This window comes from Idiotropiscis lumnitzeri, chromosome 10 (genome assembly GCF_059441095.1).
Source record: "Idiotropiscis lumnitzeri isolate Australia: NSW breed Sydney's pygmy pipehorse chromosome 10, RoL_Ilum_1.0, whole genome shotgun sequence".
Classification (NCBI taxonomy): Eukaryota; Metazoa; Chordata; class Actinopteri; order Syngnathiformes; family Syngnathidae; genus Idiotropiscis; species Idiotropiscis lumnitzeri.
The window spans coordinates 14,009,694-14,037,613 of record NC_142400.1 but is presented as its reverse complement, the minus strand read 5'-3'; the positions used below and the strand labels follow the sequence as shown (position 1 = coordinate 14,037,613).

General features: G+C 40.2%; 1 protein-coding gene across 6 annotated transcripts in view; it reads right to left on the bottom strand.

The window, feature by feature from the left end:
* The window catches only part of cobl (cordon-bleu WH2 repeat protein), a 47,305-nt gene extending 21,777 nt beyond the window's left edge, over nucleotides 1–25,528 (bottom strand). For 2 of the 6 annotated variants that reach the window (XM_088307259.1, XM_088307264.1), the window contains exons 1-9: nucleotides 25,459–25,528; nucleotides 25,111–25,239; nucleotides 16,176–16,358; nucleotides 14,743–14,953; nucleotides 13,232–13,460; nucleotides 12,815–12,859; nucleotides 12,102–12,190; nucleotides 11,866–11,934; nucleotides 4,901–5,074 (exon numbers count right to left, since the gene is read on the bottom strand). In XM_088307259.1, coding sequence (XP_088163385.1) covers nucleotides 4,901–5,074; nucleotides 11,866–11,934; nucleotides 12,102–12,190; nucleotides 12,815–12,859; nucleotides 13,232–13,460; nucleotides 14,743–14,953; nucleotides 16,176–16,358; nucleotides 25,111–25,139 — 1,029 coding nt within the window. In that variant the 5' untranslated portion in view covers nucleotides 25,140–25,239; nucleotides 25,459–25,528. Of the gene's footprint in view, nucleotides 1–4,900; nucleotides 5,075–11,865; nucleotides 11,935–12,101; nucleotides 12,191–12,814; nucleotides 12,860–13,231; nucleotides 13,461–14,460; nucleotides 14,486–14,742; nucleotides 14,954–16,175; nucleotides 16,359–18,500; nucleotides 18,648–25,110; nucleotides 25,240–25,458 lie in introns of those variants that run through there. The other 4 variants (XM_088307260.1, XM_088307263.1, XM_088307261.1 and 1 more) reach the window with 4 other exon arrangements.
* Nucleotides 25,529–27,920: the final 2,392 nt, after the last annotated feature.

Sequence of the window (27,920 nt, the reverse complement as noted above, 5' to 3'; positions counted from 1 at the left end):
TTAAGTTTGGGTTGATCAGTGACATGTCAGAACATTCAAGCTCTCTTCAATGCCTTCTGCATCCAGCCTTGCTCTCTGCTGTTACGTTTTATTGCTGAATATAAAGACTCATTTTTGCATGTGCGAGGTCCAAATTCTCCTCCACACGTGACAGTCTCTTCTGACCTGTCATGGATCCAGCATAGTCGGACACAATTTCCAAAGCACTCCATACTCAGGAAGCACTGCTTGGTGGGAGTGGACAATTATTGAAGCAAAAATAATCACAATTAATTTAACTGAGATTTCACTATTATTCATTGATTTATTTATTTATTCAACTATGAAAAATGGAGTAAAAGCTATCAACTTGGCCTCATGTCTATTCACCCCCCCACAGTGAACACTATTTTTGAAAACTAATCTTTCTATACTTGTGTCATGTCTTTGTTTATTGTAGTTGCCTATTATTGTAATAATAGTGTAGCTCAAACTGCATGAGACAAATTCCTTGTGTGTGTTTCACATACTTGGCCAATCAAGAGGATTCTGATTATGATTTTGTGAATCAAAACATGACCTTGTAATATGTGAAATGAAATCCTCTTGCATTTTCATCCGGCGACATCCACACCTTGGATGCCAAATGCCTTGCATCTTTGCATACATTAAAGCCTTCAAAAAGCATCTACCGTATCTCATTATCATATTGTATTTATTTATTTTATCTTAGGATATTTTCATAACATGGGATCTCAGGGATTGTATTTCATGGCATGTCATGTTGAAATGTGGGTTGGTATGAGAAATAAAAGCCCTTGAATCTTTGTATGTTTAAATTTTGAGGAAAGGAAAATTCCTTGAATCCTTGAAAACTCAACTTTACATATAACTTACTCCATTGACTTTCACATTACAGCTAGTGATGTATTGAAAACAATGCATGTTTTCTATTGCAATATACAAAGTATGTCATTTTTGCTGTGTAGTTTTACTTTAAACTCCAAGTACGGTGTCATCTTAAATCATGCTCTAGGATGTCAAAATTACAAAGGCTGCACACTTGCTATGTTAGCAACATGGTGTATTCAGGTTACTTTTACGTCAGGAACTTGTAAACGTACCGTGGAATTATGCAAGTTTCAATCGTCCAACCCTACTGCTTGGCAGACATGAGTAACTCCTGGGGGAGATTATGAAATCTATGCAGAACCTTGACACCACATGACGGCCATCCAGACAATCTCCAGCGCTTTGCCGCAGACAGCACCACCTGCTCTAACCGATCCCTTCACTTCGAATCAAGAAATGATCGTCTCACCAGCTGCTGCTTTGCCTTTTCAGCAGGAACCCAACATTCCATCACTTGAACATCATTCCGGGGAGATAGAAGTGTATTTGTAAAATTGCGCTAAGTTGTCCTGTGTTATCAACTTGCTTCGGGAAAGAACACGGAGGTGGGCCAATTCCTTGAGGGAGTCAAAGTCAGAGACATTGGAATCCTTTGCCTCTTTTTCTGTCTTCGATTAGCCCTTTATTAATCAGTCATCTGGAAAATAGCTAATGGCATTATGTCTGGGCTCTCAGTCAGCTACACTGAATTCAGGATTTTAGCCAATGAGAGTGATGGAATAAAGCTAGAAAAAAGACGTACTGCATACTGTCTGAGGAGCTCCAAGATTACTCGGGATGAATCAGAGTCTCTTGAGCAGTTTATCTCCCCAGCGATTCGGATTGAAAATCACATCAGAGAACACCGCAGGCGCGCCAAACCTGCCGCCCTTCCTCACCTCGTGACCCTACTCCGAAAACTGGTTATACAGACCTTCAAAAGCACCAAATCACCGGTTCCACCGGGGAGAAACCAATGCAATTCAGCAGAACCTGCCTCTCCCAGGAGGAACGCGCCTGTTGGGCTGCACTGGGTCTTTGCATTTTTTTGGTGGAAACTCTGGGCATTTCATCACCCACTATTCACTCCAACCCAAAGTTTTTTATGCGACCACGGGCTCCGATCGGGATCACTAATTTCGCCCCGACCATTAAGGAAGGGCCCCAAGAGACTGTGACTACTACTACTACTCTTTTCCTATCCCTCACCCATTCCTTTTCCAGCAGCACACGTCCTGCGCCCATGACCCCGTCCTATTCCGGCGGCATGTCCTTCGGTCGCCACCCATTCCTGTGGGGCACAACCAACAAACACCACTCCTTCCTGTTCTGGCAACGCACGTCCTGCACCAGCCACCACCAGAATTTTTTTTAGTCTTTCAGTTAATGTCTGAGAATAAGAGAAAAACTAGAACATGGCCTTAAACCAACAAAACCGTCTAAAACCGCATGGACTACCCCTTGTTGTTTCTGTAAACAAGTGTTCAAAGTGACTATGTAGAGGAATTCTTGCATCAAAAGAAAGAAGTCTGAACAAATAATTATGGTGAGCAAACAGAGACAAAAGTGACAAAGGGAAAAACAACAGCAAGACCACTGTTATAGAGCAAAAAAACATACTGTACAGTGTGCATCTGGGGATTGAGCCAGAGCTGAGCATTAATGGAGATTAAAGACAAATGCTGTTCAAGACAATTATTGAACTGACTGATGCTTATGAAAAACAAGCCTCCCTCTGCTGTTCAAGATTTATTTCTCCACAGAGACATTAGGAAGGAAGACAGCCAGCTCAATCAAGGAGCCACACAGACACAAGCAGGAAAGTCACATGCAGAAAAAACAAATGTGGAAAAGGAATTCAAATGTATCGACCTCTTTCCTGTTACGGTGCCATTTAAATCATTATTAAAACCTAGAAGAGGTGAGAGATAAAAAAAAAAAAAAACACTTTTGATCTTAGCTGACAGAAGATAAATGCCTACAGCTTGCTGCAACATAGCCAATCACAGAATATATTGGCAGCATTATAGTTTCAAATCAAGAAACGTGTCTGCTCGCAAGACTGTAGCCATCTTAAAGGAGAAGTCAGATCTGGACTATTACGTGGCTATGGGTATTAGAGGAAACTAGATAAATTCATTAAGCGAGTCAAGTCCTGAGATGACTTTCCTGATTCATTCTGACGCCAACCTTCATATCAACTGTGTTGTGTTTCCATTACTCTTAAACAAATGAACATATTACACTCTCTATGTGACTACATAAGGAGCAAATGAAATCAAACTGTGTGACGATGAAAAACACAGAGTCAAGATACGTAGTTTAAAAGCCACTACCACAAATAGAAGTTGCATCTATGACAGGTTGATGACAAGGTTGTTTGAACTGCGTTCCCAGTATCTGAACTCGCGCCCACTGGTTGCCGCGCTCCTTTTCACTTTATTCTGTCAACATGAACTGGCAGTTTTTACCTCAACATTTCATCTGTTTTCAATGTTCAGGGAGAAAACTGATGAACGTATACCAACAGCATTCACACAAAAACATTGTTTCAAGTATTCTGCAGAAGGCAACGAGGACCTCTTTTGCTAAACATTTCCCACGATACCCCAAATAATGAAACTGCAGGGATGACACGGGTCACAGCATTGTAAGATGCAACCCATCCACATCCCATATAGGTGTGATGCACCTGACAACATACTTGACAAAGAGCTTTTCTAGTTATGCAAAGAAACTATCCTTCCATGCATTCTCCAAACCTCTAAGCGTATCCTCACTAGGGTCGTGGGCGCATTTGAGCCTGTCCCAACTGTCTTCGGGTGGTCGGCTAAATAGTATCATGTTTCTTTGTAATGCCTCATGAATTAAGAAATATCAGTTTTAGAAGCGAGCAAGTTTTCCTCCAGTCTCTGTCTCCGTCAAGGTCTGATTTGTGAACAGATCACATTAATGATTACAAGTAAAAAAAATACCAATTACTCTTGGTTTGATTCTGAATGTAGACATCTGCTCAGGGGAGTGCCAGTTCTATTTTAGTATGATACAGGGCTGTGGGGCACCCCAAAATTGGCGGCTCGGCGGTCAGAACTCATAAATTGTGTGACACAAGACCACAGACAGTTCATATATTCGACGTCAATTGGGCAGAGACTTATTCAGGATCGACGCTCCTTCCCTCGTGCTATTATGAGTAGATTGGTAAGGTGACGAGTGGACAGCGCGAGTGCTGGACAACACCACGTCTGCTCGTACGGGTGCCTTCAACAAAGAGCAATGTTCGTGTGACAATGATTATACAGCATATGTGCTCACCGTGAGTTACATTCTCTTTCTTTCTCTCGCTCTCACTCTATACATATACGTATAACACATTTCTAACACCTGTGTTGAATTCTTAAGAAAGACTTAATCCCAGCGCTCACAGTGTTGCTGTTTTTTTTTTTTTTTTAATAATCTCTTCATCTCTGGTAATCTATGGTGAACTCGTTGAGGGGCCCAAACAGGTGGAAATTAAAAGTTGTATGGTCTGGGCTATAAGGGGATCGGGGAAGCCGTCCCCTATCCAACTGGTTGATGGTCTCGACTGTTTTGGCTGCTGCATTTTGGGAACCCAGCAGCAGCTGACTTTGGAGTCATCATAAATAATTTGGAGTGCTATTCCAAATAAAACATGAAATATCCTTCACCTTCACCCTTCTGTCAGATTGAATGATGTCATCAGCGATGTTGACCATGGTTGGAGCACTCACTTCTGCAGGCCTTTCTGGCCTGTCTTTATGAAGATTATTCCTCTCTGCTCCATACACAGCACATTCTTCTAACTTAATTTTTGTGTACTTTATGGTGCATTTCTGATGGTATTACTATAAAACCTATGAACTTGTTATTAATTTTATTTTCCCATGGGTAAAGTTACATTTAGGTTGACGTGGCCATTCGAAACAGAGTAAGCATTTTGACAAAAATCTTGTCATGTTGCTAATGTAATTCGGAAGGTTTTTAACTACCACCACTCTTAACTACTCACCTGATAACTCTCCAAATTACTCGAGGTCAGGGACCCTGGAGGTGGTGCTGGTGCCCTCCTCTTCTTGGTGTCACACTTTGGTGACGTCCTGAAAACATTCATGACTGAGTGTGACGGGCCCAAGGTACTCGGTTGATCCACTTTTTTGGGAGCAGCTTGGACTGCTGATAGTGCCTGGAGATGTCAAAAGAGTGGCAAGTCAAATTTCCAAATATCCATCTAAAAACGCATACAAACACGAATAGGTCAGCTTCATCTTTTCAAATGGACACAGTCCACTATGGTGTTTTAATTAATTTTCAGGGCGGCTTTTTTAGTATGATAGTTTGTTTGTTTTTTTTAAACAGTTTTAGTTAGTTTTAATATTAGTTTTCGTTTTTGAATAAATTGGTGTTGCATCTTGTGTGCAAGATAAGAAAAATACCATGGTAAGTATTATATAGGGAACCTTCACCAAAAATATTACTTTTAAAACATTTTGATAATAAAAGCTATAGTTTAACAGTCCACGCACTTTGAATTACAATAAGTGCAGTGCATGATACCGCTTCTAAAGTGCAATGTATGCATGCATGCACACTAATTAAATCAATCTAGGTTGCCTTGTTTCCAACTTCTTAAGTGTATTTGTGGATTGAATTATTGTTGGGAAGTCTTCAACTCAGTTGACAGTGTATTTTATTATTTCGCATAATATATTTTTTTCCATATATGAAACAAAAAAAATAGAAATTTTACCTAACATTGCATTTCAGGAAAAGAGCAGGTGAGCCAATCAACCCAAACGACACAATGCAAATTCAACTCCTAGGAGTCATCTGCTGGCTATTATCTTACTGGCTGCTGCTTGATGAGGTCGCTTATGTGCGACACACATTAAGAGGACTACAACTCCATGCAACTGCACAACCCAAAATTTGGGGGCGATTGTTTCGATATTTTCAGAGGTTGAAGTGGAGGAGGGTTGTGTATGTCAATTTTGAGCCGCTTGACTGGTAGGCGATGCGATATTCTGAAGCCTCAAGCGACAAGCTGTTTAATCAGCGACAAGGAGGAGGTTTGGCGCATATGCTTCAGACCTCCAGTATCATACGTTGGAAGAATACAGCACCCTTGACACGTTAGCTCAAGAGGAGTTGGCTCCACACGCATCGATCTGGGGTCTCCAAGGAACACATTCTCCTGTGTGCCTCTTCGGCCGCAGACACAATGGCCGTCCACAGCCTTGAACAAGAACAGCAGCGACAATGAAAAGAAGGGCGTGGGTTATCAAGCAAAGAGCAACCCCAGCAACGACAACAGCGCAGTGACCGGAGGACCAGTCGGTTGCCTGTGGAAGAGTCTCACGGGTGCAAGGGAGCCGGGGCACTTCGCCCGCGACTGTGTCAACACCGCAAAGTCCATCTACCCATGACGAACCAGAGCTGCGCCTGGCTTATGTAGCTCAGGCACATGGACTGTACCTTGACTGCTACATTGATTGCAAACATAGCAGGCCCTGGTAGACACTGGGTCCACAATCACTGTGATGCACCCAGGGACACTTCTGGGTCAAGCTGCAAGGGAGGAGACGCACCAAGCACCACATCACCACTATTATGGGGCACGACCCAAGATTTGGGGCAAAAAAGCCCAACCAGGCAATGTGGCTGTGACACGAGTTGCCCACCAGTTTAGATTGACAGCAATCCCAGAATCCAACACCCTCGGCCTTTATCAGCTCACTAAATGCACCAGTTATGGATGCGGCTGGAGCCACGGTGCACCTTGGGATTAGTCGTTGAACTACAACAGGGTGGGAAATCTGGACATCAGCATCCCCCCCACCTGTGTGATTCCACAGACAATGAAAGGGCATATTGTGTTGAAGACCACGGCCCAACAATGGGTGCCGCAGGTGGCATCAATCCACACACCGCAGCCAACTTTATGGGAGAAACGTCGACACGGGCCTCTTGCGGCGTGTCACTGTGGCTCGTCAAGACACACCCGTGCAGTAGGAACCAGTGGGGGCACCCTTAGGGTTGACAGGTGCCTGACAACTCCTATGAAGAGGAGACCCAGCCAGCAGTGGGCAGACGAGTGGGGGTCGACAGTCCACACCAGACGGGGTGAGTTGTGGCTTATAGCAGCCGTTTTATCAGTGTGCATTCTGTTACTGCTTGTGAGAATAAAGCGATGAAGAGCATCAGCGACCGTACAGGGCTCCAGACTAACATTAACAGAATGTAATACTAAAAAGATTTATTAGTGTCAGGCCTCGTGTCATTTGCGTCAAATATTTAGGAAATTCGGAGGAAAAATACCAGTTTAATAATTTATAATGCATTGCATACAGAATTACACAAAAGTGCCATTATGTTCTGCCAGTAGAATTAATCAGACCTAAAGTTAGAACATCGAACAAAAGGGAAAGAACACTGCTTCTGACACTTGTGGTAGAAAATTATGTAATAAGAATTTGGAGGTTAATTCCCATTGACAAATTTGCATTCTATATTTATTATACTGTATATTCATCTATTGGGCACAATCTGAGAACAAGGCAGTTTTTGTCTCATGCAACAAGCCCGAGCTCCTTTCCGCTGTTAAAAATGTGTACAATATGTCTTTTGTTTGTTTCAGGTGTACTTAAGTATATATCAGTAGATAAACACCATGCGACCTTGAACAACGATGAGAAACTAGCACAATTATGAAGAAAAGTGTCTACATTTTCATTCATGTTGACATGTTTCACCAGAATGTGAAATTCATTGCTGACAGAGCCTCACGCAACGTTAATTATTTGAATAAGAACAAAGTCCAGGAAAGATGTAAATTATGAATCTTGTTCTCTGTGTTGTCTGATTGACAGAGAAAGAGAAAGGAAACATGGAGGTGGGGTGTGTGTCAACTGGAGTCTGGAAGAACAAAAATAAATAAAACAAGTGAAGCCTTGATGCACCTTCCGTTTGGACCCTTAAAAAAGCAGAATGTTCCCACCTCAGCATAAACGTATTTTTCAAAGTGTTCTGAACTCTGTCTGACTTGTTCACCTGCGCTCTACTTCCTCACTTTGTGGTAAACAATCGGAAATGTGTCAAGAGCAAAGATGAAAACATAACTATGGAAATGCGCCCCAGCATTCGGGATGAATCCAACCTCTAAATTCTGAGGTGCAACTAAATTCAACCCCAGTATAACCTCAAACAACTTGCCGTAGGAGCCAGCTACCAACTCTTTGGCACAGCAACTGCGCACAACCGGTGAGCCGGTTACCCGTGCCAGCTGGAGTGATGAGACAGATTTCAATATTGGCGGTTCAAACATTTTACTGTGTAATGTTTTAGTCATGATCATGATCAGAACATTTTTCAGAGAAATCCAACGATAGTTTTCAACAAAAGGCTAGTTGAGAGTTTTAAGACCACACACAAACACGGTAACATGGTTGGCTCCCAATGAAACAATTACAGATAAGATGATGGGCTTTTAGTGCAGATGTAGTCAAGCTTGAGTAATCGAATGCCTTGCCGATAAGCCTGTGTGTGTGAGCGCACGTGTGTTTGCACACAAACGTGTGTGTGGTCAGAAAGAGATCCAATCCGCATCAAAGGCCACTAGAAAGTCAGACTATAGCAAAGGATGAAAACAATAAAATAGCCAATTCCCACAACTCAGATTTCAATCAATTTTGACAATTTCAAAAAATAACGCAATATATGTAACGGCGGACAAATAATTCAAGCCAGGTGTTTCGTGTTGTCATTTATAGATAGAAAACAGTATGATATCCAAAAATATTTACTGATGACATAAAGCAGAGGTCTTCAATCCTGTTCCTCGAGCTCCGCGGCCCTGCCCGTTTTCCCATCGTTCCCTGTTGCAATACACCTGATTCAAATGATCAGATAATTGGCAAGGTCTGCAGAAGCTGGATAACGATCCTGATCATTTGCAGCAGAGAGCGATGGAAAACAGGCAGCACAGCGAACCTCGGGGAACAGGATTGAAGCCCCCTGTAATAAAATGACATTACAACCGAGAGAACAGTGGCAGTAACAAAGACAAAAGCTCCCTGCTGAGAGACTAGGGCTGGGCGATAAACCGAAAATTTACCGTTACCGAAATGTATTAGAATGACCGACATCATTTTGCCCATGTCGGTAAATTCGGTGTCTAAAAAAAAAAAAAGAAAAAAGTATTTTCTGTCTGCGGCGATGTTCATGCCTCTTTAAGACGGCTACAGCGCATGTAGTCACGTGACTCATGTGCTGTAGAAGAATGTAAACAGAAGACGCGTTGGCAGCTGGCGATTCAAATCCCGAAGCGGCTGACACGGCTGCAGACGAAGTAACGTTAGTTGAAATTGTTCCTGTCGCGCTTGTTCCGAAAAGAAATTCGACATCTGTCGTTTGGAAATGTTTTGGGTTCCATAAAGAAGATGTTTGAGCAAAAGAACATGAACTACAAAGTGCGTCGTAAGCACCTGAAACAGCGCGTCCAACCTTTTCTTTTTCACCACCCACAACACAACCATGCTGTTGACTTGGAGCTTGTGCTAAAAGTTCAAAGTGAGAAACAAGGTTGGACAAGTGACAACAGCCCACTAACGGAGGCGACACCATACGAGAGAACGTCTCAGTGGTGGACTCGATAGCCGAGCACATAGCTCTAAAGATAGAGCTCCTCTAGTTACAGTGGAGCGCACAGGATTTAAACGCCTCATGAACGTAGCCGACAAGAGGTACGAAAATATTTGCCGCAAACAGCACTTCCCGATATTACGGAGCCCCTTAGGGGACATGGAAGAGAAAAAAAAAAATTGCGTTCCCTTGCAAAGTTTGCGAGGGAACGCAAAGTTGTTTTTTTTCGAGTGAATGTTTATTTATTTATTTTTAAATGCGCGTTTATGTACTTCCGGGTCAGTTTGACTACCCTTGCCTCGAATGCGCTGCTGTTCAAGAGACGACAGTACGTTGGAGGCGGCACTAATCATGGAGGAGGGCTTGGAACGGTCTTTTACTTATTTGAAAACTGTGCTTAATATCCAAAATTGATTTTATTTCTTTGTATTTCAAGCCAATTTCAAAGTAAAATTCAAATAAACTCGCCCACGGGTGAACACACTCCATCTTTGCTGCGTTTGTTTACACGGAAGATGACCCGGAAGTACATAAACGCGCATTAAAAAAAATGAACATTCACTCGAAAAAAAAAAAAAACACCTTTGCATTGCAATCTTTGCAAGGGAACGCAAAGATTTTGCGAGGGAACGCAAAGTTTTTTTTTTTTCTCTTCCGTGTCCCCTAAGGGGCTCCGTACGATATGGACAACATCGGGACGGGAGCGGAGACGTCGAGCATTTTGCATCCACATCCGACTTGTGGTCGAGTCGCAACATGGATCCCTGTTTGAGCCTGACTGCGCGGTACATAGACGACAAGTGGCGACCGCGCACCAGAATACTCGAGACAGTACATTTTCCTGATGCAGCACACTTGGCATTCCATTGACATTTTTTTCATTTTATTCAGCATTTTGTTTACAGGCGACTAGCTCCTTTGCACATGGCATTATTTATATTGTTTACAAGACACCTTTACACAAATCTAGGCCTTTGCAAATGGCATTACAGGATCTCGGCACAATATATTTACATAAAAAGATTTTGTGAGAGGTACCCTTTTTCTCCTGTTCTTTGTGACATTGTTCAAGTCATGCAAAGCATGCTATTTTGAATGTTTATTCAAATGATTTTTGTACTTTTATTTTTCATTGAAAGTGATGTGTACCAGTTGGTCAATTTAAAAAAAAAGCAGTTAATATGCATTTCCTGCATTTATTTTGATTTTGGTCCTCAGGGGGAATTTATCGTGCATTTATCGTCATCGAGGTAAAATTGCCCAATTTATTGCGACATTGATTTTAGGTCATATCGCTCAGCCCTATGAGAGACACAAAGAGTTGGAAAGCAATGGAGGTTGAGCAGAAGCCTGAAGCTTGGTAGGAGATCAGAGTGATGTAGAATGAGGCAATCAACTAATATAATTGACCATCAAACTGATCTGAGGTGAGCCCCAGATGACTATGGCTAAACTGAGGTCCATAGCTTTAAAAATTTAACTCGTGACTGGGATGTGGAAAGAAGATTTGCAGAGCTATTTAATGCATGTTTAAGAATATCAGTGAAGTTTACATTTGTTCTACAGGTGTCTGCTAAAAAGGGACAACTACCACATTTGCAATGAACTGCAAGCCTAAAATAACACTTTCTTCTGAATTGTCTAACATACGACATTGACAAATATAATCACAATTGCAAAAGTGGACAGACACTGAAGCTAGTGCTTACTGATGAAGATACAATTTTGGTTATTTTCTGCCCTCTACAGGACACTGATATAATGCATCATGATTAAAGCCTTACAAATGTAATGCGATCTCCTTTTTTAATACACGTGTCATTATCAATGTGTCAGAGCCATATCCTTACTTGGCTCCTCACAGTTCCCATTCCAAATCCTTACAAATATTTTTTTCATCAGACATAACTTTCAAATGCTTGTCTGTCTGCAGGCCCTTTTAAGAAAAAAGTCAACACACCCCAGAAAAACATTCACATGTTCCGTGTGTTTTATACACTTGATCAGAATCATTAATTATTGGTAGGTGCCTGACTCGTACTATTTTACATGAAACTAATTACCACTTAAACTACTTGTAGTTTTTTTTTTATTTTCTTCACAGATGGCTCCATGTGCCTGGTATTTCTATTATAAATGAACAGCATAAATGAACACCTACATTGCACAATGTGTATCACCTACAATCTTAACTACAGTACATGCCATCAGTGAATGGGTCTGCAAATCGGATTCAACGACCGTGATATACAAAATAGAAGTTACAGATACTGTGTGGAAGCTGAGCAAAATTGAACAGGACTAATTTAAGAATGTTTATGTCTCAGCAACACTTACGGATCTTTGGTCTTCATTTTGGATTATTTTATCATTAGTGTCTTCCATGCCCAAAGATGTGGTCTCTGTCTGCAAAAGGAATGCACAGCAAACATGCAAAATTCCATATTTAAGCCATGCACTATCTGGCTAAGGTATGTAAGGAAGTATAAAAAAAAAGCACAATTACGTCAAAACAAAAATGAATAACTTGCACCACTCAATGATAACCAATGAGTTATAATGTTCAGACTTACCTTGGATCTCCTCCTGCCAAACTGGAAAAAACCCAAAAGGCCTTTCTTAGTCCCCCTGTCCAAACTGTTAGTGCTAGAGCAGATGGTGTCTGGGAAAACAAACACAACTTAACATCAACCATGAAAATACACCAGTGTGCCTCTGAAAAGCCTTAAGGCAGATAAATAAAAAAAATATTAAATTCATCAATTGAAATGTATACAGATGACAGTCTGAAAAAAAAAACATTTTACAATTTCAACTACTACAACTTGCAACATTTTTATCAGCAGAGGGCGCTATAGATTTATTATTTCTACTTGTTTCTGGCACACTAACCTTTAAAAAAGCCCGATGATTACTTCAATTGTGTGGTGCAGAAATTTTTCCAATTTTATTTTATTTGTGCAAAAAGTATTTACTAACAAGAAATATCTTTGCTCATTGTGAGCCATGAATGGTGACAGGCAGAACAATAAATGTTTTTTTCATTAAAGTGGAAGAGAGTACACTGAACATAGTATCCACCTATTGCCATTCATACAACTGAATAAGTCATCTTTGTTTCATGGTTTGCTCTGGGATTAATCTAGGGTAAAATGGGTGCCATGGCTCAAAGGTTGGAAAACACTGCTCTATAGTCTACAGAAGACTCAAGACAAAAGCCAGGTTGATGAACAAGCAGCATTTTTGTTAGGATGGATTAATGGCCACAGTTACGGTTGACTACTACCTGAAATGTTTAGAGCTGGAGTGGAAGCCATTTGAGGCTGCAGAACTAGGAAAAACAAATGAATAAAAACAATTAGCTGGATTCAGCTTTAGTGGCAAATCAATAGAGCTATCTAGTTCTTTCTCGTGAGTCATGGAACAATTATCTTTATTTAGAATCTCCTGGTGTACTTTTCAGATCACTAAGATCACATTTCATGTGAACTGCACATAAAAACTGCTAAGAGGACAGATTAATTACTTTGGTATTTACTTTGGTATTTGTAGTGTTAACAGTTTTTTCCAAAAATATTTGAATTTGGTGTTGGCTTTGGCATGGCCCAAGAAACCACTTGAATTATTGTGGTGATGCAACTCAGGGGTGTCTACATATTCATTCTTGGCAAACAGAAAAATGGACAGTGTTGACAATATTTACCTAGACTCTGAACATGAACATAGAGCTCCTTAATTCCCAGCTGTGTTAAAGATTGATCCAGCGGTAACTTTTGACGACTGATGTTGTCCTTTAGGAGTTGGACGCACGTAGGGTCAAACTCGCACTTTTCACAGATGACCGGTATAAGGGCCTGGAGTGGTACCAACGGGTTGACCCGTACCACTGCCTTTTGGCTGCCGTGATAGTTCACCATCAAACGCACTGTTTTCTGATGTAGAGAGGGGAGAGTGCACGTCAAAAATGTATACAATAATATTCAACAATAGAATGAGGTCAGCATTTAGTGGTTTTGATGGTCAATTATTAAAAAAAAAAAGCTGCACAATCTACATGCAGTGGCTGCAACAATTGTAACAGAATGACATATGTGGGTATGCTTGATGAAGTAAACTGTATTTTTACAAGGATATAAAATATATTCGTAAAAAATGCATAAAATATACTGTTAATCGCTGGCCTCGAACCAAAAACGTGTTCAACCACAAACATTGCATCATCGACGTGGGCAAACCGTTTTCAATACTTTAGACGTGTCAATAATTTACAACGAACACCCAGACTTATTTTTTTTTTTTGAAATATGAATTAAGCAAATTGTGACTCATGTATGCGGTTTTGGCCCGACGTCAGCGATAAACAAACATACGTATGAAATGATCATGCAGTAAATCATGTAAAGTACATACACGAGATACTATACAAAGAAAAGCTAATTTATTTTCTAGTATTATCGAAATTATTTGAATTACTTCCTAACATTACATGAAGCAGAGGCTTCTGCAACCATCAGTCCAAGCGTTATTCCGTTTGACATTGATTAATTTAAATTACAGAGGTCCAAGTCAAAAGTTAACATGAACTCTAGAGAGTCCAATTTACAAAACTACAGTATATTAAAAAATGACACCATGAATTACTGATCGGTATGATAGGAAAGCGGGGACTGATATAGTGTCAGTCTCTGGCCTTAAACCAGTTGAGGTAAACGTGGAGTGAGAGCAGCTACTGAGTCCTGAGAGGGGAAAAGAAATAATGCATGGTAACCAAAGACAGGGCACTCATAAAATATTCAAACTGTGGGTGAAGAGGCATAGCGAAAAAGGAGAGTAATAATAGCGTAATAGCTGAGAGGGATGTAATCAGGAAAAACACACACACACAAAAAAAAATTAAAAACAAAAAACACGCCGCAGCAAGACTTATCTTACCATTGAGCCTTACAGGACTTGCTTTCTGCCAGTGATCAGAAGCAAAAGGTAGATTTGGGATAGACGTAATAGAAGGCTTTAGCATTACGAGCCATACGCGGTAAAAGCAAATTTTGTTGCATTATCAGTGTAATCATGTTTATTATTACATACAGAGCCAGACGACTATACGAATATATTAAAATAAACATTGACATCAAAAACCACATAAGTTGTAGTTACAGTCACTCGACATCATCCCACATTTGGAATCCTTAACAAACATTATCTATATGAAATCACCTCAGGGACTTTCGGTGCCAGTCTGCGCACCACTTTCTCTTCGCAGGCTTTCTCCTTGATGAGGACGCAGGCCACATTGAGGGAGCCCAGCAACAGGTTGGGCTTGAACCCCAAAGAGTGGCCTTCAGGCGACAACAGCTCCAGGGTGTGCAGTGCTGGATTTAGGTGGTAACGGCTGCACAGATCAACCAGCAAGTCCATCAGCGGCTTACTGAGAGAGGGGGAAAAAGAGTGAAGGTAAGGAGGGGAGGAAGTGTTCAAAGTGAAACAGAGGGAAGAAGAGGGTGGTGAGGAGGAATGGAGGGAGGGAGTTAGTAGGAAGGTCCACGGAAGAGATGACGCCAGAAGATTGGGTTACGAAACCAATCTAGCTTTAGTAGTACAGTAAACTTCAAACAAAACAGACACACTTTCACCTAAGTTGATAATTTTCTGGAATAGTGCATGTCCTCTGAATAGTTCGGAACTTGTATTTCCGAGTTTCTTTTGCGTACAAGCAAATCTACAGATGGACTGCATGATTCACCTTGAATATCATGTACCTTGTGAGCAAAGGAAATACACCCTTTGTGAGCAACTGTCAAGTGGGCATTTACACCTTAACATGTCCGTTGATCTGTTACTGTTAGACTCCTGTTTTCGCTAGCGGACTGACAACTGATGCTAACTTTGAAACACTGAGCGAATAAGTGCAGACGGAAGCTATTTTTGGTCATCCCCCACACTGCCATGTGACCGAAAAAAGAGACAAGGTGCAATTAGGGGACGAGAAGCGGTAATAGCATAAGAATTTAAATTCATTTTATTCATGAATTTTCGTGTAAAACGGTCCAGACTGTTTCTAAATGAAGATCATTGTGTGCTGTTACCAATGTTAACAGTTTTACTGACGGTCCTAAAGTAATGGCGACGAATTGTAATTTAGTGATGAAGGGAAGCATGGTAAAAATGACGGAGTGACGGACTGAGCCAAAATGACTGATGACAACATACAGGGTCCAACATAAACACGTGAAATATTTCACAGAGATGGGCGTTAAAGTCTATGCTAAAGCCATATTGTGTACTGGGGTGAAATGCATAATGTTCTGCTCGAAAGGAGAAGAATCCACTAGGGGCAGGGAGAGAGTTAACAGCTCAGCTTCCATCTGTTCACTCTCAGGGACAAAGCTTCTGCTGAGACTGGGAATAGGACCCTTAAAAAGGCCCCACTGGCACGAAAACCCAAAGTGGACAAACAGTGACAAAGGTCTCTTACTGGTGTATCCGAAAATGTGGAAAACATTAAGAGCAACTAGCAAAATGATCTTAAAATAGTGTATCTTCGTGTACAGTACGTACGCTAGATTTGACAGTTTTTACTTAAAAACACATTTTTCAGAATAAACATAATTCATGTTAAAAATACAACCGTCAGAGAGCGTCCTCCTCACCTGCCATCCTCAGTTAGATATGTCTGGTATCCCTGTGGTAGTGTCAATTCAAAATCCACAGTAGGCTTAATCAGGTTCTCTTTGGACTCCATGTCCAGTGTCCCACCCGCATCAGGTACACTCTTTGCAAAAATGTGACGAGGGGCCGGTGGTGGGGGTGGCGCCCGAGCCTTCATTCTCCTTCTAAGTGGCAAATAGAATAGTTTAAAAATGCAAAGGTCATTAAACAGTTCACAATCCACATTATGAAACAATAGATGATAAACAAATGTATAACAAATAAAAACTGCGCCTATAATAAGTCCTTTCCTTGATGAAACTCAAAGACAAGCCTTACTGGAAGACAAAGAATGATAGGGAGAAAAAAATATTACAAACTCAAAAATAACATATTTTTGTCCCGTTGCGTGTTGGCAACACAATTGGTTCACTTAGATCACATGTGTCAAACTCAAGGCCCGGGGGCCAGATATGGCCCGCGACCTCATTTTTGGTGGCCCGCGAAGAGCAAATTATGTGCGTTAACTTCCTGTTTCTAACACATTTTCTTCACTTTTAACATTATTGAGATGTGAGATACTGCCCTTTATTTGTTACGAATCCTCTCCCTTTTAAAATAAATTGAAAAATTGTTGAACAATTACTGACTGGCTTCTGATTTCAAAACTGGCTTTCCATCAATTTGTTCTGTATATGTGATAACGTAAGTTGATCATACATTTATATGGCTCCTTTTCTGACATGAATATTTGGTCATAAATGCATCTTGCAATATCATCATTGACAAGAACATTCATTTGCATTCTGCACATGCTCTATCGGCAAGGTATTTCTGTCTTTTGAGTACAGTACTAAAATGCACAAGCAGAGGTAAACAAACATGGCAAAACTGAAAATGTTGCACATCACCATACTTTTAGAGCGGGGAGGGCACTCTACAAGTGTGGTGAAAGACATAAAATATAATGTCATACATTGATGCAAGAATTTATCGAAATAGCGACATCTACAAGACAGTGGCCATCAATTTACGAAAAAGCAGATTTGTACAAATGCCAGAGCTAATTTAGCACTTTCGTTTTTGTTTATGAATGCAGGAAGAAGAAGCAGAAATGACAGTCATTTAAGTCATGATGGGCATCGCAGTTTCCATGGGGTTAACCTAAATCAGGGGTGTCAAACTCCAGTCCTCGAGGGCCGGTGTCCTGCATGTTTTCCATCTCTCCCAGCTGCAACCCACCTGATTCAAATGAGCAGGATACTTATCAGGCTTCTTCAGAGCTTGCTGATGAGCTGATCATTTGAATCAGGTGGGTTGCAGCCGGGAGAGATTGAAAGCATGCAGGAAAGCGGCCCTCCAGGACTGGATCTTGACACCCCTGACCTAAATGATTACAAATACATGTAATCGTGATATTCACAATGTTTCGGAAATGAGAATTTTGAACTCAACCTGAATGTTGACTGCATATAAAGATAGGCATGGATTCTTCAGAATCTTTGTAAAAAATAGTTATGACCAAACCTAAATTGAAACTTTCTTCTTCTACTCAGGCACGGCACTGCACTGCCACTTAAAGGCAACCCCATGCATAGAGCAGGAACTGTCTGTATAATTTTGCATTCAGTTTATTATTGCTAGAGATTGTATATTATTATTTTACTTCATTACTTATTTTAAAGCAGAGGTTGAGTTTTCAAGGATTCGAGGAGACCTAGGACTTGTGAAAGTAAAAATACAACAACAAAAAGGATAAATCAATATGATAAAGACATATGTTGGATGATTATTTACAGTTTGAATGTGTGCAGTGATGCAATGCAGCAAAGGTGAGGCTGCAGCAGAATGCAAGACGCCTAAAATGCAATGATATTTGATATTTAGGTAATTTTGTAATTGACAAAAATTTAAACTATTCAAGAATAAAGTGTTAAATGTGCAAGAATGAATAAGCAATGGTGTTGATGAGAGTTTTGGTCATTAAATACTATATTTTGAAGCCAATGAATGACATAAGTGACATAATATGATTGTAATAAACTACTTAACAGCAAAGAAAAAAAGAAGGAGTACTGTAATGTTTATTACATCATACACTCAGACACTTTTACACTTCCATCCATCAAAATTGTGAAACTCTGAATAGTTCAATTTATAACTGTTACTATAAAAGCACCTAATATATATGAGCCACAATATATTTAGCTTGCTGTTGAAAATCATAAACCTGTACTTCCAGCTGAACTAAACTATTTGTATAACTCCACATACTCCGTCTCAGTCTCAACACAAGACAGATAACAATAGGAAAACATCCCGCTTACGTCAGAAGGAGTCCTTGTGTAGATTAAATATTCCACAATTGTTGACAACCCCCTGTTTATAAATCCAGTTCCAAGGATTTGTCACTCCCATGACAGAACGTGTATGTTTGTGCGTGCGATTCAATTAGCTATCAGTCAAGGTATTTCTGTTCAGCAAAAAGAAAAATGTAGGAATGCATGAACACTGCACAGCAAGCGGACTCTAACCTTAAGGTTAAACATTAATGGCAAAGTAAGATATCAAGTAAATCATTACGCCAGTGTTCAATTATTTCAATATTAGATATAGTGTTGTGGAATTTGATGACACTGCACTGCATTGATTGAATAGTCAATGAAAGTATGAAAATTGTATGTTTGTGTGTGACCCAAAAAGATGCGTACCCATGAAAATTTCAATTGTGACTTTGATTAAAAAGCTATTTATTTCAAATTACAACCACACATTATTCAGTTTATGGAAGACCATTCACCAGAGTTTCAGCTATTTCTGTACATTTTTAGTCAATTTATGGCTTTCCCAAGATGTGTTCCAAATGTCCACCATTCCGTTCCAAGCAAACCTGTACTCGTCTGACAAAGTTGTGAAATAAAGTTGACAAATATATAATTCAGAATAAAGTGTAAAGTTAAGATGCCAACCATAGAAATGCATCATCGACAACAACAATAAAATCAAATTTACATGTAGCGACAATAATTCTAATTTCAAGACAAACTATTATCAATATGAGGAAAGTGTGGTAAACATGAATGATGATCACTTTTAGAGGGGTTGAAGAAGCGCCGGTCGTCAATAAAAGCAAATTCTTAGCAGATATAAAACCACACCTGAACACGTGCGTGTGGACACATGCACTTTGGAACGATACTCTACCACATCGCATGTATACTGCAGTTTTAATCTCCATTTTTTTTGCATTTGACACAATGCAAGTGACCAACAATGAAACATTGGAGTCAACCACGCCTTACAGACCAAAGACACACAATTGCACATGCATGCGAGTGAGCATGCACACACACAACTACGAAGCCAGCATGCTCCCTGGGTGCCATGGAGAAGGCATCTCCATGGAAACCTAAGTACACATACACCACTTGACTGCTGGGATTAACACAAGTGACCAAGCAACAGCGAGAAGAAATAATAAGGAGGGACTTAATACACAATTTAATTAAACGAGCATTCACCAGTGCCCGACCGAGAGGTCCTTCGGCGTTGGGCCCAGTAAGTGACGATTACACAGAAACCCACTTCTGTCAGTGCTTCGTTCGCCATTTTTTTTTTTTTAAGTTTCCCATTTTTTTTTTTTTACGTTTCCCATCATTCGTCAGGAAAACAGCCATCCATAAGTGATGCGACTTTCAGACGTTGTTTCACTGCTGACGCGCCGAATGCCCACATTTTTTCACTTAGTTAAATAAGTTAGTTAGATAACAAGCAAGCTGGAAAATACATCTGAATGAGTAGGAATGGTACTGTTAAGATTTGAACAATACCGGCTAAAAACAAATATGAGGATGAATACAAAAATAATATTAAATTAAATTTTACATTAGTGCAGTGCATCTCAATTATTTTCTGTTACGCCCCCGCTAGCAAAAAGAAAAGAATTCGCACCACGACCCCACCACCCACTCTCTGCGCGCAACTATAAATAATAGCATTTTTGTTGCACAACAAACTTACACTGTAGAGTTAATACTCGCTCCGCACAATGGGCAATGAGAGCACCACTGCCAACAACTGGAGCGGATGTGTAATTACACCTTATTGTAGAACGGCGGGAAAAGAAGCATGTCCCCCAGGCGTCACACATGCCCCAGGGGGGCCCGCCACACTATTTGAGAAGCACAGCATTAGAGTAAGGGTTCGATTGAGTGTAAATCGATATAACATTCACATCATCATTAACAACAGAGCGAACACAATTCACACCACACGTCAAACTAAAAATATGAACATTACAGGGTTCATGGCACAATGGACTTTTTTTTTTTAATACCACATAAGAATCCTATCGAAACAGGATCACACAGCAGTACACAGGCACATCAAGGACACTTTCCTGCGCCTGAGTAGTGCATGACTGGCTCCTAGTCATGCCTCTTGCACACCACACTCGAGTGGGGCGAGATGGCTTGACTATGATTGTGAAAGGTTTTGTTAGACGAACAATTTTATTCAAGGGTAATTTCTCCAAGACCGTGAACATAACTGTTAAGGGTGGAGCTGACCAATACTGCAGTCTTTTATAATTTAAATCTCCAGCACTATGAGACACCAGAATTACAGTAGCAGGCAACTACGATAAACAGCTGTGCAACAATTTGGACAGTCATAAGAGCAAAGATAAAGTGATCAGTAAGCCAACAATGATTTTTTTTTTATTTGAATTTATTTACTCTTCCTTTGCATAATCAGTCAATTGAGGCAATATCTGAATACGAGATAATACCATGGCTCTATTTTGTGTTAAAGGATTCCTCTCATTTGCAACACAGTTGGTGAGTCTTCCTTGCTAACAAACCCACATACCTCAGCGACTAACATATGACAGCGGGCTTCCCAAAATAAGTGTCGAGCCCATAACAGCTGCATAATATAGCCCGCAGTAGATGCTTGACACTGCTCACACAAGAAAATAAAAGTTCGATCCCCTTCTTAACAGGTGTCTGCCAGTGTTGTGTTTCACTAGGAATGGGTTGCCCAAGAACAGAGTTCTTGATATGGAACCGCTCTTTGTTGTCAGTCTCTAAACTCTCAACACTGACACACATTTTACCTGGGCAAGAACAAAGTACCTGGCAGAGATGGAGAAAAACAAAGTTACTGTACTTACGCAGTATTTTTCCCGTAGTTTTCAATGCATGACAATACTTAGAATAGATTTGACCAGGAAGGACAAGCTGCTGTAGTTGTTTCCTGGCTACGCCATCATTTGAAGCAGTACTCCTGGACCCCTAAAGCTCAGCTTGTCAATGACATCACGTGTGATGCTTAAGGGCCACCACAATCCTTCTGAAACCCGACTTGGACCCAACCATCACCAAAAAAATCACTTTCGCCTGTGTTCAAAGCTTCTGTAGCCGCCGTACAACTCCGATTCAAATTTTAAATTGTGACAAACCCAGTGACCGAGACCACTTGTGAAATCTTGGGGCAGAACCCCAATGCGCGACCGCGCAGTACATTATTCGATTCGCTCTGTGTGTGGCAATACAAATAGGGTCAAAGTTAGCGCATGTTACGAGTGTGGATGCAAGAAAATCGAAAGACCATGGATGCTGGTACATCGAGATACGTACGGTTGCAATTAGGACAAGAGAACCGAAAATAACACAATCCATCCATTATCCAAGCCAATTCTCCTCTTAAGGCTCGCGGGCATGCTCGATCTCATCCCAGCTGTCATCAGGCACCACCCGGGGTACAGCCTGAACTGGTTGCCCACCCATCGCAGCCAAAAGTAACACTTCAAAGGTTTGAATATTTACATATATTTATATACACACTCTGATGGGAGTGTCAACCTCACCAACATGGCGTAAAAACATAGACACAATAGTTAGCCAGTTGCTACAGCGCGTTAGAGTAGCTAATCTGTTATGCATATCTACAAAACCACCAACACACAAGAGAATCTCAACATGTAAACATGAAAAGTGTATTGGAGCTTCCGTTTATCGCCTTTCAACTCCGGGACAAGAAGGTGGAACTTAACGTACAACAGTGCAATCTCATTCTCAGCCTAAATACAATTTGCATTAAGCAGCAATTATGGTGATAGAATAGAACAGAGGAGAGCATTTAAAATGCACTTTATTTCTAATGTTTACAAAATACGTAGCCATATCTCACTTTATTATTTACTATATCTCCAATTAGGAGACTAGGGTTAACTACATGTGAAGTGTATTTTTGGTCCTGCGGTTCTGTTATACTATTAGAAAAGTGATGATTAACAAAAAGCAAGACTTGGAACATCACAATTTGGAAACCAATCCTGGAACAGTTTTAAGTGTGTGTTTTGCGACCTACTTTCAACTTTAATAGCCTTCAAATTATATGATGTGAAGAGGAAACAACCATTAAAATAACTTTTACTTTTACCCTTCGAGTACATTTCACAGCCTGTACTTTTTCACTTTTACTTAACAAAGTTGCTGTACTCAAGTGCACAATGTGAGTGCTTTTTCCATCTCTGGTGCCTGGACATATAATAATCAACTTATGATGAAGGGTATTTCTGCCATCTTAGCTAAATGTTAGACACTAGATAACGTAAGAAAGTTTATTTCTAAAATCACATACTCGGCGAATAATGGACCAGGTTAAGGCATTGGTCTTATCGGTCAATACTGATCAGTGAACTACCTGCAAAAACCTAGTCCAAGTCAAATCATGACCATTATGTTAAGTGCTCTTGACAGAACATTTTAAAGTAATGTTGCTCAAGCATCTGCCAAAACAGAACAAACAAATACCACCACTTCTGACATTTTATAAAGTAGTCAGTCTACCACAACAATTTATAACTTGCTTAACGCTCCTCTCTGCTTTCAGAATTGTTGTGTACAAGAACTGTACTAGAAGTTAAAAAGGACGGGTGGCGGCGGTGGGGGCGGGTTGGCTGAAGAGGAACTCCCCTTGGCAGCAGTGCTATACGCATGGCTAACCACGTGAAGCTCTACCAAGGACAATTTTGTAATAACAGTCTTGGGTGGAGAGGTTTTATTTGCATCCATCTCACATTTTCCCATCATTTGAGATGCAGTAGGATAAAAATACAGTCATTCTTCTTTGGGGCAAATTTTGGAATTATACAAATGACATCCAAATACTCTACTGCGTTTTATAAAGTGTATCCAAATACTAAATTTACATTTTAACTTCAGTGAAAATAGCTTCCAACCGATCAACAATAAACCAGCAAGCAGGAATAAAGAAAGTCTGCAAAAAAAGGACATGTGGAATTCAATAATTACGGGTGTGTGCTAGGAGTGGGAGACAGTTATTTGTACTTCTATACTTTATACCAGCAAAAATCTGTCCACTCGGTCTTTCTGTCAGTTTTTTTTTTGTTTTTTTTTTTAACTGGGGAGACATAAAAGGCTGAAAAGACCTTTTTTTAAGCATGTGCAGCAAAACAAAATAGTAAGAAATTCTTTTGCAAAATGAGTGTGTGGATAGTTTGTCATTATCAGGGGTAATCTTGCGAATTTCTGAGTTTGGTCATGTGACGTTCTCAACCAGAGCCACTATTGGTCTTAGCCCAGTGATGTTAAACTATCAAGAGTCAAAATGACCACCACTTGAGATAGACAGAAACGGAGGAATCTTTCTGTTTAATTCATATTCCACAAACACAATATTAATCAGAACACTGTATTTAGACTAGCGGGGCCGTATAGAACATATTATAGTCAAGAAACTGTTTGAGTTGACCCATATGCCACACAGGGTTGATTAGAGGATCATGGGGTGTAAAGCAATGTTATATAATAAGGTGTGATCAGCCACAATTACAGATACTCCACATCTAACCGATCGTTAGAATGTTGAGTTCAGAAATCAACCTACTGTGAAGTAACCTTGGTTGGTTCGGTTGGGGGGAAATGTAGCGGAGCGATTCAACTTTGTGTACACAAATGCCTATTGATTAATCTGCACTGACCTTAAAAAATACAAATAAAAAATGTGTGTAGTTGTAGGTGCCAGTGTGTACTTAATAATTAGCCCCAGGAACAACACCGGTCTGTTTTAAAAAATAGCTTACCAGTGAGGAGACATGGTGACTTGCTAAGAAGAATTAAAACAGAAGAACTATCCAATATTCTATACTTTGTTTAAAAATTAAATAGATTGTGTTCACCGAGAAAACAATGCCTTTCCTAAATATTCTAAAAAAGGACATTTTATCCCTGAAGTTCTAATACCGTGATACCACAATATTTTTTGCTCACTGGGTTAACATATCATCAGAAGCTACTGTTGGCCAATGCCTAGCATCAAGCCACACATGTATAGAGAAATTGGAAGTTCAAAACATCAACAGCCCTAGGTGTACACTTGAGCAGCTGCAACTGGCAATCAGTTCAATCATTATTAACAATACAGCAAAAACACAGTAGTTGAGTTGGTGATGCTCCACTAGCACAAAGCAACACAAGCCACAATTAAACTGTTGGGCTCGCTCATAGAGGGGGGCGCAGCTTCATCATGCTCATGCTGGAACTCTGTTGTCAGAAAAGGGCTTCATGCGCCCAACACAATACAGTACTGTCATGCAATTCTATAGCACTACTGTGCTACTTCTGTAGTAGTGCCCCAAATATATTTGGGCTATATTTTCCACCCAATTAAATAATTATAACAATGGAGAATCTGTTCAATTGATCTCTCCCTTCCTCTCTCCCCCTCATTTATTTTTTGGGCGTGAGGGGGGGGGCGTAAAACACCTGTTCCAGGTCTGTGCGGTAAATTCATACTGACATGAACGCACTAAAAAAGGCAACTTTAACACTACCCGAGCCAAATCCAACTGCAACAGTTCAATAAGTGCTAGTTTATAGCCTGTCGAGGCATTACCTTTGAATGACTTACCCGGCCATCGGTTCTGAAGGTTCGGTCATTGCGGTGAAATCCAACTTGAGGCGAATAGTGCGGCGCTCAAGAGGGGTCCAAAGCTCCGCTACTTAACCCAACCTTGCTGGATATCCACCATACTTGCACCTAAGTGTTAGCATAGCCACAGTGAATCGATTTCCTTGCAATCAAAATGACGTATGTAACGATTGTGAGATATTCCATCATAGGGTCAACAAGTAGGTGAGCAAAGATGACGGCAGTCGCGCGCATACAAAGAAAAGTGTTTTGAAGGCTAACTACGACACAAGAGTCGAACAATGACGTTTGTTTTTTTAATTAACCTACTTAAAAAAAAGCACTCACTTGCTCATTACCCTTTTCCGTAGTGTCAAATCCACTTGATTTAATCTTAACGCTCCCGAGTTGATTCGACTGTAAAACGCACAAGCGTGAAAGGTATTTAGTTTCCGGTTTGTGATTTCGAAATAAAATATTGTCACTTCTTTCATTTAATTTTGTTTTGTTCAGCTCACAAAGTGATATAACATTATGAAAAGTATCTTGGTTTATTACATTAACGACAAAAGTTACTCCTACCACCACTCTCTGTCTGGTTTAATATTGCATAATGAAATCCCTCATTTCTTTACTCTTATTTTCAAACAAGTAGCCGTTTTGGACCCGCTCTTCCAATCTAACTTGATGCTACTGTCTCCAATCCTGCTTTCGTCAGCAGATAGCAGGTCAATCGTCTCATTCAGTTCTGTAGGTCGATTTTGACAGCACGAGTTCATCCATTCAGGGGTGTCTAGCACCAAGTTGTGGGGCCCCTTTCAAAAACTCCTGAACCCCTGACTGCGTGCATGCGCGAACGCAACCACCATACCCCAACATTCTCACAGCATTTACTGTCCATCCTAAAGTTGAACTAAAACTGTTTACCGTGAGGGTTGTATCGTTTTAAGTTTGAGCTGAAAGTATTGATTGTCAAAAATCAAGCCTATTGATGACACTCAAACTACAAAAACATATTATATCCTAGGATAGTATTACAATATTCTTTCTACAGATTACTTCCAAAATGTTTAAGGCTCTGGTAAAATGAATTTAAAAATCGAATAAACGCACCAGTACCACCTCAACAGCAAATACAAGTTGGGCCATTAACTTTAGCTATCTATTCATCCATCATTTTTTTTTTTATCAGCCCCAAATATCATCCCAGAACTCCCACGAGCCTCGCGAGGATAAGCGCCTAGAATAATTGATGGATGGTTGGGTGGATATATTCAAAAAGATTAATTGGTATAAAGTTGATAACCACTTATTTCACCTTCACCTTTAGCATTCTAAGAGGGCAATTGGATATGTGTTAAAAGTAAGTAAATTATTGGTCAACTGCAGCCAGTGTCAGAATGGAAAAAGGGTCTTATGTTTATTTATTTTTTTCATTTTCTATTATATATTGCATCTTGTTTAGAGTGGCTTGATTTAACTTCAGATACTTTTTTAAGCCTTCAAAAATTCACGATGATTGATTTAAGTTTAAATACAAACTTTAAACAGAGGGTTTTGTTCAGGGTATACAAACCCTTTTGAAAGTGAGATTCACTTCTTGGTTACTGATTATTGTGAAGGGGCTATTAGTTTGGTACACACTTCAGAAACATAAAACTTGCCTAAATTACTTTTAATTATGTCATTTTGAATTTTATTTTATTACTGATAATGAATGATATTAATTTAAACAAAGAAAAAAATCATGGTAACACTTTCTCAGAATACTCAGAAAACACATTCTGCACTAGTGTTTAAAATATTTATGCACACTATGGAGACAATAAAAATGAAATAAGTTATATGTAGTACTGATAGATTTATTTCAAACAGTAGGGGTGGCAAATGGGGTGGCAAGGCATTTGGTGAAGGTGGCAGCTGCCACCCTTTGCCACCCTGTAAAATTGCCTATGGGCCCTGGTAAACCATTCCAACTTCCCCCACACTTGAACACCCGTGCATCTGTCTACTCTAATTCATCATCATTATCAATCAAACCCAAAATGAAGTCCCAATAAAATTTCCTTTTGATATTTTAAACTTGTCTGAGAAACAAGTGTACGTTTCATCAAAGCATGTTATGAGCCAAGCAGTATGAATGTCCACCAGAAGAGGTCAATACACCACAGTAATATTCCTCAAACATTTTTCTGCTAGGGACCAGTTTGTAGTAGTACAGCCTGTTCCTGGATGTGATGCCGATTGAGTTTTTGATTTCTGAGAGCTCTTCATGTCAACCAGAGTGAGGTTCACTGCCTGATAATCATTCAGACCTGTCATTGTGGAGGTTTTGGAAATGGGAAGGATGGAGGCAGTCTTTAGGCATCTTGAGATAAATGCTCGCTGGAGCGAGGTGTTACAAATGTCTGTTAGCACCTCAGGCAGATGGTTTGCATAGTCCCTCAGTACAAATGATACTTAACCCTTTGCAGGGTTCTCCTCGTGTCTGCTGAGGATAAACTGAGTGGTGTGTCACATTGTTGTGGTGTGATTCTGTTCTCAGGGGGTGTTGTTGTTAGTGTACTCAACTGGATGCAGGCCTCTGCAGGGAGGTGAACATTTTTGCATCCTTGGTGTGATGCATTTCCAAATGGGTCATTGGAGCTGAAGTGGCCCTGGATTTTTTGAGTATAAGAGTATTTAATGCTCTTGATACCCACAGCTAACACTCTTCTTGCAGCCCTGAGTGCTGATGATTCATGTACCCTGAAGGCAGCCTCATTCTTTAGCCTTCAGCAGTGCTCTCACCTCTTCATTCAGACATGGCT